The sequence below is a fragment of the Coenobita brevimanus genome, chromosome 93 (genome assembly GCF_032717465.1).
Source record: "Coenobita brevimanus isolate Jiangsu-jjx chromosome 93, ASM3271746v2, whole genome shotgun sequence".
In the NCBI taxonomy this organism is placed as follows: Eukaryota; Metazoa; Arthropoda; class Malacostraca; order Decapoda; family Coenobitidae; genus Coenobita; species Coenobita brevimanus.
The window spans coordinates 9,949,618-9,964,642 of NC_137046.1; the positions used below are offsets into that span (position 1 = coordinate 9,949,618).

Consider the following 15,025-nt stretch of genomic DNA (forward strand, 5'->3'; position numbering starts at 1 on the left):
CACCGTAGCACACCATTCACCTCCTCAAGGGATGCTGAGAGGTGAGGGCTGTTTATTGACCCAACTAGAGTCTTCATTCGGGCTGGACTGTCTCCCTTGCTAGGCAGGTCTTCCATCCAGGTTTTTCGACGCTGCCGTGGGAGGCGCCCCTCTCCAGTGTCTGTTTGGATAAAAAAGAACATATACTGTATGCTAGTAAGAATCAGGATATTCACACATGCCACAAAAACGTAACCTCACACATACCTTTCACAACACAAAGGAAGCAACCACCATCAGTTCATGAACAAAGCACTGCGTTTATTAGTCCCTCAAACGTTAAAATGGAAAGAGCCTAAGCCTAGATTAAATGGGCTAGCCTAACTTAGTCTAACATGATTCTAACATAATCAAACGTAATTGTAAGACTTTGTAGCAAGTTTTTCCTTGACGATTTGTATGTATATTTCACCCAGTCCTTCTCTTTTCTTTATTTCAAGTGTCAACACGGTCTGCCGGCATAACGTATGACACAGTACAGACTCATAGGTGCAGCATTAAATGCCGAGAAAGACGTCTACAAAAGTCTCGTTTCTTACTTTTGAAATTATCCCTAAACTCATCATGAAGCATAAGTTTTACCTAATTCTACTAAATCTGTTAGGAGAGATATCTACAATCCTTCCATAAATTAGGATGGTGGTGTGATTTGCTAGAATTCATCTTCCTTGCCTGCATTTTTCTTTAAAAATTTACAGAAAAAAGAATTATTATAATATATAATCTCTGGACATCATGTCCCTCCTTTAGCGTCTGAAACACTGATGTCAGTTTAAGAATTTATCATTGTCCTTGCTCTCGCAGTCTCGATTACGCTTTCTTAACTTACACTATCTTCATATCCTCAGCAGTCTTGTACTATACTGCTGCTACTTTAGTCTTCTCTTAATGATGCTTCTTAGCCCTTAAACGCCAGGGAATGTTAGACAGGACGATTTTAGGAGCTGGGTTTATATATATATATATATATATATATATATATATATATATATATATATATATATATATATATATATATATATATATATGCATTCATTCATTCATTCATTCAATCATCATCCAATCCTACGTTGCCCCTTGAGGAGCGTAGGAGCCATATCCAAGATGAGAGTGACCAGCCTCACTCATCCCAGTGTGGCATTACGTGAGCAATAAACTCCAACCATCCCTTGGATATAAACCTTCACCGGCTCAATCCGAATGGAGCTCCGTAATTACCCACTAAACCACCAAGCGCCAAAATTTGGTTATGTGGTTACCACCCAGTGTAGTAAATGGTTTCCTGGTGTACAGGAAACCATTTGGCTTGTCACTCAGTGTAGAGTCACCCACAGGAAGAGGAAAGAATGAAGCAAAGAAAGACAGAAGAGGGAGTGTAAAGTCACTCATAGGCAGAAGGACGAGGAAAGAATGAAGGAAAGAAAGACAGAAGAGGATGGAAGGAAAGAAGGATGGAGGAGTGGAAAGGGCAGACACCCGAGAACAGCACTACATTAAGTGAATGGATATATAAATATCTCTCTATCTATCTACATCTGTCTGCCTATCTATATATCCATCTATGTATGTATGTATGTATGTATGTATATATCTATTTATTTATATATACACACACTCATATTATATATATATATATATATATATATATATATATATATATATATATATATATATATATATATATATATATATATATATATATATATATATATATTTGATTGAGGACAATGAAAAAAGAAGCAGGAAAGGAGTGTTGGTGGGACCTGAAGGAGATGGCAAGAGACAAATATTGGTGGAGAGAGTTCATTGAGGCCCCATGCATCCCGTGGGGTGCCACAGGAAATGATTGATTGATTGATTGACATACTGTATTATATCTATATATCTAAATCTATATGCATGTCAATCAATCTATCTATCTATCTACCTATTTATCTATTTATCTGCATATCTATCTATCTATCTATCTACGGTATATATATATATATATATATATATATATATATATATATATATATATATATATATATATATATATATATACACGGGGTGAGCATAAAGTCCTTCCCTATGTATGAAAAATCATATCTAGATAGAAACATGAATGTTGTAGCATTGTGTACACGATTTCATAGAATTTTTTCAAACATATTTTACAGACATTTTCTCCCCTACGAGTGCCGCTGCAGTCATTAATATAAAAATGGCGTCTATCAAGGAGAAAGAGCAGTGCGTTTTGTGGTATCACGAAACAAAATCACCAGTTGCAGCTCAACGAAAATTCAGAAATGATTATGGACGAGATCCACCAGATGTTAAGAGTATCAGGGGCTGGTGTGAGGAGTTTAAAGAGATTGGTAGTGTTGGTGACCTCAGAAGAACTGGTAGGCCACCCTCAAATGAAGAGACTTTTGATGCTGTACGTATTGATTTTCAACGCAGCCCTCGCAAATCAACTTGTCGTGCTTCAACAGAACTCAGGATACAGGAGAGCACAGTGGTTAAAATTTTGCACAAACGCCTTCGTTTGCATGCGTACAAAGTGCAAATCATTCAAGCTTTGGTCCCAAGCGATTGTCCCCGACGTGACTGAAGATATGCTGCAGAACACATGGCGTGAAATCGAGTATCGCTTAGATGTGCTCAGGGCAACAAAAGGAGCACATGCTAAAGTTCACGTGTAAAGGAAAAAAAAAATCTTGAGATAAGGTACAAGCTGCAAAAAACTGTATGTTTGTACCTAGCATATGTTTTGTCCAATAAAAGTTTGTAATCAGGGAAAGACTTTATGCTCACCCTATATATATATATATATATATATATATATATATATATATATATATATATATATATATATATATATATATATATATATATATATATATATATATATATATATATATATATATATATATATATATATATATATATACACACACACACACACACACACACACACACACACACACACATAAAATTTTAGTGCTTTCGGTAGCAAAGCTTAGTTGCATGAGAGAATAGCACCACATTTTTCTATATCAAGGGCTGATGCAACACTAGGGCAAGGTGGCTGCCGGAAGCTCCAAGGCAGCCCAGGGAAAGGTTTCTATATATACCACTATCCCTCCACCAAACATGTGTACACATTCAAACAGGGGCATAAAACTCAAGTCAGCACACACGACTGATCCTGGTTTCTGCTCTTAAATGATCATGTCAGTGTCCTCATGTTGGAGGTATTATGTCCCAGCGTTCCCCATGTAGGAACTAATATAACCCAAACCATCTACCTTGCTTTACTGTCTAACCATTGGCTTCTTTCATCCCAATTACACCAGTGCTCGATGATAAGACTATAGTGGCACAGTGTGCGATGTTCCTGGTCGCTGGGTATGACACAGCTGCCTCCACCCTTGCTTTTGCCTCACATGTTCTGGCCCAAAATCCAAAGGAGCAGCAATGCCTTCGTGAGGAACTGCAAGAGTTGGTTAAGCAAGAAGGGGAGCTGACGTACCAAGGCGTGATGGAGGCCAGATATCTGGATGCGTGTATACAAGGTTAGTTGAAATCTCTATTTTGAGAACCAGTGCTGTATCACAGCAACTCTTTTTGAGGTCTGCTCAGACGCCATTATGGGGTTAGAGCTGAATATTTAGTTGACTTTGAGATTTGTAATGGATCTTTATTGGTGAGTCACATTGGATATTTCAGCCAAGTACTCTTGTATGTCATCAATATATCAATATTAATAATGACTACATCTTCATCAATATCATTAAAATGAATTATTATGGCAATTTATCTCTCTAAGGAAGAAATAATGCTATATCCCTAAATGTTTCACAATATAGAACTGATCTCCAGTTTGACTTTGTGTGGTAACTGTTTAGTCTGAACTTCTGGGGATATCCGACTATCTGCTGAACTGATTCACGCTTACTGTGGAGTGCATTACAGCCCTGATATCCCAAGTCACTTTCTTCAGAGAAATTCGGGTTTATTATGCTTTAGTACTTTTTTCACTTAACGGTTTTGTTGACACAAAGATACGTAACATTTTCACTGCCAAAGCCTAATTTGTTAAATGTCCATTCATGCTGTTGCCGGAGATGTATTGATAACGCATTGAAAATGGCGACATGTATATATATATATATATATATATATATATATATATATATATATATATATATATATATATATATATATATATATATATATATATATATATATATATATATATATATATATTATTGGTAGATTTGTAGAAGAGCCTCTGACACGATTACCTATAGCAATACTAACCTCTTCCAGTCGCTGCCTGTCATCAAGAGACGTGCCAATTCTGACTTTTGACTATGAAATAAACTGCACTGTGTTCCGGATGTATATTCTGTGTGGAAGTATATGAGCTACGGAAGAGAAAAGATATTCATATATATTTATTTTCATGTAAAATAGTTTTAACACATTTATGAAACTTGTACCCGATAAAAGCAATAGAGTTAGAGATTGATGAGTAGTTTTACGTGCTTTGTACTGGATGTGAATTTTTCATACAAGGAGGAAGGAACCAAAGGAAAGAGGCTCGCAAGATCATTCCCTCCATGAAAAAAAAAAAAAAAAAATAGAAAACTAAGTTCAAGATCTGTTCATTTCGAGATGCCTGGACACAATGCGTTTAAAAGACTGGAGGTCATAGGAAGTAGCAAATATGGACAGAGCAAGACAGTTCTAGAGTTGACCTGTTGCATACATGAAGGACTAGAGTTGGACAGAAAAGTGATGAGAGTTTGTTGCTAGACAGGTGCTACGTGCACGCCGTAGTATTTGAGGAATGCAAGCAGAGAGTTCAGTGGAGCAGCGACCGTTGATGTAGCGATAGAAATTATATAGAGATGCAACAGTGCTGCGGAGAGACAGAAGTTGAACGGAGCCAGAAAGAGGAGGAGAGTTAATGAGACGAAAAGCCTTGGTTTGACTCCACTCTTTTAGAAGAGTTCTATGTGGGGAGCCTCCCTACACATGAAAACTGTATTTTACACAGGAGTGAATAAAACCCGTGTTGAAAGTCAACAACTGTGCAGAGGTAAAGGATGCACAGAGTCAGTTTAGCACACCCAATCTCTTAGAAGCACATTTTATAGGAGAGATAATATGATCTAAGATAAATCCCTAGAGAATGAAACTTCAAGCATGTTTAAAGACGATGCAGGATTGAGTTGGATATTATTAAAAATTACAAGATAATCTTCCCTAAGATTTTCACAAGTTGAAAGATATAAGAACCGAGCTTTTGCTGCATTAAAAACAACAAGATTACTTTTACCCAAGTCTGAGATATGAGCCAAGTCAGATATTAGGTGTGCCGTAGTGCCGTAGTTTCAGCTCTTGTTTGCTGATGTAATTGTTGAGATCGATGCTGTAAGAAGCGCATGCAAAGGTGAAGAGTGCAGTCATCAGTGTTTGAGTGCATAGGGTTAGATGTATAGCTTAGAATGTCATTGATAAGTAGAAGGAGAGTTGGCGATAGGACAGAGCCCTGAGTAACACCACTATTGATAGCTCTAGGAGAAAAAAGGTGGCTGTCTACAACAGCAGCAATAAAACAACTAGAGGGGAAGCTTAAGATGAAGGTACAGATATAAGGATAAAAGCCGTAAGAGGGTTGTTGGGAAAATAAAGATTTATGCCAGATTCGATCGAAAGCCTTTGAGCTGTCAGTTGCAATGGCAAAGTTTTCGGAGGTCCCGAGAGCAGGATGACCAGGAGTCTAAAAGGCGGGTGAGAAATCGCCAGTTGAGCGTCCCTGGCGGAACCCATACTGGCGATAGGAAAGAAGTTTGTGATAGAAGTGTTTGTTATTTTTTTCTTTTAAGGATAGATATACAGTAGTGAAATGGGCAATATTGTTCATAACTCTCATGCAGAGTAAAAATATGATATCTATCTATCTGTCTATTGCCAGATGCCCTGGTCTCATTAGGGTTGACAACAAACTTATTGCCTCCATACCACCCTGTCTTGCGTTATCTGGCAGTCCTTTCTCCAAGTCAAACTCCCTCTCTTATAAGCCTTTCCAACCCCATCCCTCCACCTCATTCTCAGTCACCCTTCTTCTTCTTCTTCTCCCCTCCACCTCACTCACATACACTTTCCTTGTCTGTCTCTCAACCACCCTCCTCTCAACATGGCCACACATTATCAACATAGTTTTCTCAATGCGCTCTGGTGCACACATCCATTTGAACACCACGGCATTCCTTCACTTCCTCGTTTGTCTGCCTGCATATCTCCAAGTAACTCCACTTGTTCCTCTCCGGTAATTCATTTCCACTGCTCTTATTCATGACTTGTGTCTTTTCAATAGTTTCAATGATTCACATCCATGCAATAGAGTGGGGATGACATTCCCGTCAGATAATGACTTTTTTACTTGCAAGCTCACGCCCCCATTCTTTATCACTGCTCACAGTGAACCAGTAGCCTGTCTTCCCTGCTGTACCATTTTATCCACACTGTCCTCTAAACTTCCATTGACATTCATCATACTACCCAGAACATTCACCATACTACCCAGATGGTTTAAGGTTCATTCATACTCTCAAATTATAGCACACACGCCTGTCTCTGGCTGCACCCAGTGGGGGTCATCCCCTCACTCACAAATGTTCCCTCATGGACCTCTTTTCTTCCATGGACCTACTCTTCCCCTTATACTTAATTTTCCCCGTGGACGTTTTCTCCCATGGAATATTTTCCAGCATGAACGTACTTTCCTCCAGTGTACCTATTTCTCCATGAATATATTTTCCTTGAAGTAACCAATTTTCCACATGGACTTATTTTCCCCATGAACCTTTTTTCATTCCACAAAATTAATATATCCATAGCCCTGTTACCAACATGGACCTTTTTTGTTCATGAAGTAACATGAAATCCCAGAATGAACCATTATATTCCATGACACTTTTAACCCTATGGACTTTTGTTTTTCTCCATTGGACTTATGTTTCCCCTTAGGCCACTTTCCCGAAAGTACATAATCTCCCTTTGACCTATTTTCTCGCATGGACCTATCTCATTCATGGATATATTTACCTCATGGACATTTGCCACTGGGCCTGTTTTCCCCCATCCACCTAGTCACCTACCCACCAGACCACATAGTCACCTGGTGTAGTAAGCCACCTCCTGCCTTGTCCTCTGGGAGACGACACGTCCACACGCCCACCCACAAAGCCCAGTCACACACATACCCACCCTGCTTGCCCACCTACAAACACACTTTGCCCACGCAGTCACACACTTTCTCACCTTCTCACCCCATCAACCACTCTCCAACCCACCCTTCTCACCCACTCTCCAACCCACACTTCTCACCCACCTTCCAATCCATCTTGCCCACTCATCCACCAATCCATCCATCTACAAACTCGACCACCCCACCTCATTCAGCAGACACCCTCCCATTCATCTCACCCACTCTGCCCACTCCATATACCTATCCCACCCACTCAGTCCACCCCACCTGTAAACCCCAACCACCTGCCTCCTAATCCACTCACCATTCCATTAACCCACCCCACCAAGAACCCCCCAGCCTTCCCACCCGGCCAACAAGTTCCTACAGCAGGATTGCATGCAAGTGTCCACAGAGAGAGAGAGAGAGAGAGAGAGAGAGAGAGAGAGAAGGGGAAGATGGCTGCTTTCATATTGCAGATACTTATTTTGGGGATGCAATTTCTGTATGCAGCTACTTGGGCATTATAAGACATACATAAATTGTCAGGAGGAATTAGAAAGGTAAATGTATATAATTTTCGCCAATGGAACTGGAATATTTGTTTTTATTATTTGTTTTTCTTTTACCTCAGCACCCCAAACACCTAATAGAAAATGGAATGATGCCAAAGACTTAGAGTAGATTTATGAGCTGTGCATTTCATTCAGTGACCAGATATCATATTGAAAATGAGTTATATTGTTAACAAATATCTAAGCAATAAGGACATCACAGTGTTTTATATATATATATATATATATATATATATATATATATATATATATATATATATATATATATATATATATATTACAGTGGTAAAGTGTGCATTTTCGTACACTGAAGAACGAGGGTTCGCGCCCCGCCAGGGTAATAAACTTCGGGAGCACTCTTCTGGCCACGTACTGCATTGGCAGACACAAGGGGTGCTGTGGTTGAACCAGTGTCGCATACTGTAAAGTATGTTTGCAACCAGTCGGCTTGCACGGGCCGATTACACTTGGTTCACAGACTACACACACATCCAACACAACAATTACACTTACAAGCACTTCTCTCCCTACATACAGTCTCTACCAGACAACCTAAGCCACTTGGTAGAGATACATTGGCTGTATCGTCCCCACTTCGGTCGGGATAGGCCGGTCCTACAGTGGACACTCAAATAGCTGATGAGATGAGATGATTATATATATATATATATATATATATTGTTACATAGCCTATGATTTCATCATCCTTTGTGTAATTTTAGCGCACAGTATGCTGCATGTTTGATCACGAGCGTGTTCTGCCTCAGTCCTCCCTTCTACCGTTATAGTAGAGTAAGTCGTCATTTCTGTTGTTGAGTGCGGGATTGTCAACTCTTTGTCCCCATGGCTTCATTTGCGCGTCCTTCTTACAAGTTGTATCAAGCTCTGCCGGCCCCTATATAATGAGCTCAGTCTCTGCATCATTGCCACTTAGATCTGCTCCTCATTTTGTTCACATCTCTGTCCTCCCCTGTACAGTTATTATTATTGTGAGTGCTCAAGAAATCTCCAAACATCTAGCAGCTGTGTGTAATTTGAGTTTAACTGTTGTTGCATTTTTTCTTGTACTGTGTATCATAAGATTAATTCTTAGGCCTAGTGAGGTTTTTTGATTAATGTTGGGTTTTATGTCATTCATTTTTGATAATAGATTGTATCTGTAATAATTTATCTTGCATTAACTGAGCATTACCTGGTGTATTTTCATTTTATCAGGGCTGACTTAGGTAAATTTACTCTTGCTAATTTCGTGTTAATAGAGGCTATTGCAGTTAACCATATATTTAACCTGTTTATTTGCCATTACATTATCCTTATGAGTCCTGAATGTTTTGTTGTTAATTTGAGCATTAAACTTTAACTTGTAATTTTACCTAACTCTTTTGTTTTGAACCTGGAACTTTACGGGACAGTAGTGACTCTTAGTATTCTCACTTAAAGTGTACGTTATCTTTCTCTGTTCCGTAACATAAATTTGGCGACCTCTTATTAGGATATTCAGGATATTATCATAAGGATATTGCTCGATATTTTGTGGCTGTGATTTATTCATGATGTCTACTATTACTACACTTGATGAAGCCAAAGATTTTTTGTCAAATGTGCAAACAGTGTGTGATGTAGAAAACAGAACAAAGAATGAACTTAAGCTTGTTGCTCAACAATTGGGAATTGCTGTTCGCTCTCATCATTCTAAATATCAAATTGTTGACATGATTAATGAAAGCTTGTTTAATGTAACTCCTCCAAATGAGCAAACGCAGATTGAATTAGCTAAGTTACAGCTAGCCCTGCAGGAGGCTCAGGCTAAGGAGGCGGAGTCTCGTGTTAAGGAGGCTGAATTTCAAGCACGTGCTAAGGAGGCTGAGTCTCAGGCTAAGGAGGCGGAATTTCAGGCCCGTTCTAAGGAGGCTGAGGCACAAGTTGAAATTGCTAGGATTCAGGCAGACCATGAGTATTGCATGAAACAAGGTGGAACTGGATCATCTAGCTCTGATGATTTTGATGTGGCTAAAAATGTTAAACTTGTCCCTCCTTTTAATGAATCTGATTTAACAAACTATTTTCATTTGTTTGAGAGGGTAGCTACAGGTTTTAATTGACCTAAAAGGTATTGGGCAGTACTCCTTCAAACTGTTCTCACCGGTAAAGCTCAAGTAACTTATGCATCTTTGCCTCAGGATCAATCTGATGATTATGATGTAGTTAACAGCTTGATTCTTAAGGCCTATGAGCTTGTTCCTGAAGCCTATAGAGTAAAATTTAGGACAACTTACAAGCAAGATAAGCAATCCTATGTTGAGTATGCAAAAATCAAAGAAGATCTGTTAGAGCAGTGGTTAAATTCTAAGATGTGGATTCTGATTTTGGTAAATTTAAGCAGATGATTTTGCTGGAGGATTTCAAAAGGTGTATTTACAAAGATGTAAGCCTATATCTTGATGAGAAAAGAATAGATAATTTGTCTGATGCTGCAGTTTTAGCTGATGAATATGTTGTCACTCACAAGAGATATTCTAAAGAAAAAGGGAAAGCTGAGAGTAAGTACGTTGCCTCTACTCAGAGTACAGGTAACAGGAAAGAGAATAAAGATGATGTTTCTCAGGAAGTAAATACCAGCTTCACCTCTAGATTTCAGAAAAGTAAATGTACTCATTGCAGTAAGCTTGGTCATACTACGGAGAAATGTTTCAGGAGACAGCGTGATGTGAACAAAAAGGAGTCTTTAAATATTCAGTTAATTGGTCTAGTGTCCACCCTTGAGAGTTCCCAGAATTCTTTAACTGAGTTAACTGAACCTGCTTTGAGGGGTAACTTAAATTCTCATGATGGAGCTCCTCTTTTGAGCAGTAATGTGGGTGACACTCTCAAGAGTTCATGTGCTAATTTACTGTCTGATGGTTTTGTCAGTCCTCTGGACAGTACGAAATAATGACAGGAAATCAGTTCAAATATATCGTGATACAGGTGCTTGCCAATCCCTTATGCTGACCAGTGTTCTAGGCTCTAATGTTAATTCCTCTGATGAAACTGTAATCTTACAAGGTGTAGGGAATAATTATTTCTCTGTCCCTCTGTGCAGAGTGAATTTAGAGTCTGGTTTTGTTAATGGTTCTGTTATGGTTGGGTTGGTTGAGACACTCCCAATGTCAGGTGTAACTTTCTTACTTGGAAATGATATTGGTGGAAGTCAAGTGTGTCCAGCTCCTCAGTTGTCTAGTGAGCCAGTGGCTGCGTCCCAGGATTGTGGTGTCCCTGATGTGTTCCCTGCATGTGCTGTCACTAGGGCTAAGTCTAAAGTTACTGGTGATTTAGAGGATAATGATGATGATGATGTTATCCTAGCTGACACTTTTCTTGCTAATTTGGACCACTCACCAGATGAGGCAGTACCCTGTAGTGTTGATAATTTGTCTCATCAAGAGTTGGTTGAGTTGCAGGTTGCTGACCCTGAGTTGAAAGGTCTAGCTAACTCTGCTTACAGTGAAGAAGAGTCAGCCGGTCCTTCTACTTGTTATTATGTAAAGTCAGGAGTACTTATGAGGAAGTGGAGACCCCCAACAGCATCAGCCGACTTTGAATGGGAGGTTGTATATCAAGTTGTCATCCCTCGTGTTTGTAGGCAGGATATCATTCGAGTGGCTCATGATACCAGTTTGGCAGGACACCTTGGAGTGAGGAAGACTGTGGCACGCATTTTGAAACACTTCTACTGGCCAGGTATCTTCAGGGATGTTTCCTGGTATTGTAAGTCTTGTCACACCTGTCAAGTTGTGGGGAAGTGTAATCAGACCGAAAAGGTTGCACCTCTAGTTCCCATTCCTCCTTTTGAGGCGCCTTTCACCCGTGTGTTGGTGGATATTGTGGGCCCTCTTCCTAAGACTTCTTCAGGATTTTCTTATGTGTTGACCCTGATTGATATGGCTACTCGTTATCCTGAAGCCATTCCACTTAGAAATATCTCAGCAAAGAACGTGGTTAAGGAAATGCTAGGGTTCTTCACAAAGTTTGGTCTGCCCAAGGAGGTACAGTCAGACCGAGGAAGTAATTTCATGTCAAATGTTTTCAAGCAGTCTCTGAAAGAGTTGGGCATCACCCAGATCACCTCTTCAGCTTACCATCCCCAGACCCAAGGAGCGTTGGAGAGATATCATCAAACACTCAAATCGATGCTCAAGAAATACTGTTTGGAACATCAGAAAGACTGGGATAAAGGTCTTCCATTCGTTGTGTTTGCTGCAAGAGAATCTCCAAATGAATCACTGGGCTTCTCACCTTTTGAACTACTGTTTGGCCATGAAGTAAGAGGACCCCTTAAGTTACTCAAGGAATGCTGGCTGTCGGAGGAAGATGACGTCAACCTGCTGGAGTATGTGATGAAGTTCAAAGAACGGCTGTCCACTGCTTTATAGCTGGCGAGAGAGAATTTAGGAGCTGCCCAGGAGAAGATGAAGACTTGGTATGATAAGAAGTCCAGGTTATGCCACTTTCAGCCAGGAGATCAGGTTTTGATTCTGCTACCAGTTCATGGGCAACCTCTTCAAGCCAAGTTTAGTGGCCCTTATTTCGTGGAGAAGAAACTCAGTGATGTCATCTATGTCATCGCCACACCAGATCGTAGAAAGAGCAAGCAACTATGTCACATCAACATGCTAAAGTTATATCACAGGCGGGACGAAAATAATCCAGTCTGCACTGTAGCTGTTCCACCCGAGTCTACAAGTGAAGTTCTCCCATGCAGCATGATCCTGAGTGATAGTTTGGGGAAGAATCCTGATATCATGAATGATCTCCAGACTAAGCTTTCTCATCTACCTCCCAAGGAAAGGCAGGAGTTTTCGGCATTACTGCAGGAGTACCCGCAAGTGTTCCGTGCTACTCCAGGAAGAACCACTGTGTTGATGCATGATGTCGATGTTGGAGACGCAAAGCCAATTAAATTGCCTCCTTACCGTGTGAACCCAGTGAAAGTTCCTCTCATCCAGAAGGAGCTTGGCTACCTGTTGGACCACAAGATGATTGAGCCCTGTCAGAGCGAGTGGAGTTCTCCTGTCACTCTAGTCCCTAAGCCAGGTTGGTCACAGAGGCTTTGCATCGACTACAAACGTGTTAATCAGATAACTAAAACAGACACTTACCCTCTCCCTCGTGTGGAAGATTGCATAGACAAGATCGGAAAGGCTAGGTACATAAGTAAGTTTGATTTGTTAAAGGGATACTGGCAAGTACCTATGACTGAATGTGCTAGGGAGATCTCATGTTTTGTAATACTAGGAAAGACATTTGCATGTTCTGTAATGCCATGTACAGATTGTTTTAGAGTAATAAAAAATTTCCTTTGTAAATTTCTTTTTCTTTGTGGGGAGGTGTTACATAGCCTATGATTTCATCATCCTTTGTGTAATTTTAGCGCACAGTATGCTGCATGTTTGATCACGAGCGTGTTCTGCCTCAGTCCCCCCTTCTACTGTTATAGTAGAGTAAGTCGTCATTTCTGTTGTTGAGTGCGGGATTGTCAACTCTTTGTCCCCATGGCTTCATTTGTGCGTCCTTCTTACAAGTTGTATCAAGCTCTGCCGGCCCCTATATAATGAGCTCAGTCTCTGCATCATTGCCACTTAGATCTGCTCCTCATTTTGTTCACATCTCTGTCCTCCCCTGTACAGTTATTATTATTGTGAGTGCTCAAGAAATCTCCAAACATCTAGCAGCTGTGTGTAATTTGAGTTTAACTGTTGTTGCATTTTTTCTTGTACTGTGTATCATAAGATTAATTCTTAGGCCTAGTGAGGTTTTTTGATTAATGTTGGGTTTTATGTCATTCATTTTTGATAATAGATTGTATCTGTAATAATTTATCTTGCATTAACTGAGCATTACCTGGTGTATTTTCATTTTATCAGGGCTGACTTAGGTAAATTTACTCTTGCTAATTTCGTGTTAATAGAGGCTATTGCAGTTAACCATATATTTAACCTGTTTATTTGCCATTACATTATCCTTATGAGTCCTGAATGTTTTGTTGTTAATTTGAGCATTAAACTTTAACTTGTAATTTTACCTAACTCTTTTGTTTTGAACCTGGAACTTTACGGGACAGTAGTGACTCTTAGTATTTTCACTTAAAGTGTACGTTATCTTTCTCTGTTCCGTAACAATATATATATATATATATATATATATATATATATATATATATATATATATATATATATATATATATATATATATATATATATATATATATATATACACACCTAACTTAACCTATCAATACAAGCTGCGATATGTAACCAGTAGGGGCAAGAAGCTACCGTACTGACAAATGGGTAAAGATTTGTCCTCCGGTCATCTTGTGCATGGGAGGATATTGTCCAGGAGGACTTTGTCCATTGTGAATGGAAGAATATTATCCACGAGAATTTTGTCCTTGGGGGATATTGTGCATAGGAGGATATTGTCCAAGAGGATTTTGTTCTTGGGGGATATTGTGCATAGGAGGGTATTGTCTAAGAGGATTTTGTTCTTGGGGGATATTGTGCGTGGGGGTATATTATCGTCCAGGAGATATTGTCCTGAACACCAACACTGACAGGAGGAGACATTATGATTAGACATATTCATGGTTGAGGACCTTCTTTCCTGTGGTTGGCAATGATTTGGAGGGCCAGCTGTCTCTCTTCCTTGTTCCTCTTGAGCTTCTCATTAAAGTCAATTGCCACCTTGATTTCACATTCAGCTCAGTTGTTGACTATGCTGACTGCCATGACTCAGCCATGGTGCTCCTCGATGTCCTCGAGTTCCCTAGGAAGTGCCATCTACAAAGGAGTAGACTGTATCACCAGCCGAGCAGGACAGTACTCCCAAGGTGGATGGAAAGCTGATGACAGGGAGGGCTGGAGCTCCTGTTTCATCAGCCCTCAGGACTAGGTCCCGACCATCCCCCTTTCCTGAATTTTTCAGTGTCTCAGTAACACAAAGGGTATACCAGCATGCTCTCCAATACAAGATTCTCTAACTGTCAACACCAAACTACATCACACTTCCTTTTCCAAAACTTAAAAAAAAATAATGGCAGCACATCACGTGGCCTCGGTGTCCCCAGGGGGGGGGGACCATAAATGCCCCCACCTTCCGCCCCTCTCCCAGTGACGACTCAAGCTGCCTG

The 15,025-nt window shown here is 39.9% G+C and overlaps 1 protein-coding gene across 1 annotated transcript in view; it reads left to right on the forward strand.

The window, feature by feature from the left end:
* LOC145412356 (cytochrome P450 9e2-like) overlaps positions 1 to 15,025 on the forward strand; it is a 90,531-nt gene that overhangs the window by 24,463 nt on the left and 51,043 nt on the right. The window contains exon 4 of the mRNA XM_080282245.1: positions 3,378 to 3,596. Coding sequence (XP_080138371.1) covers positions 3,378 to 3,596 — 219 coding nt within the window. The remainder of the gene's footprint in view (positions 1 to 3,377; positions 3,597 to 15,025) is intronic.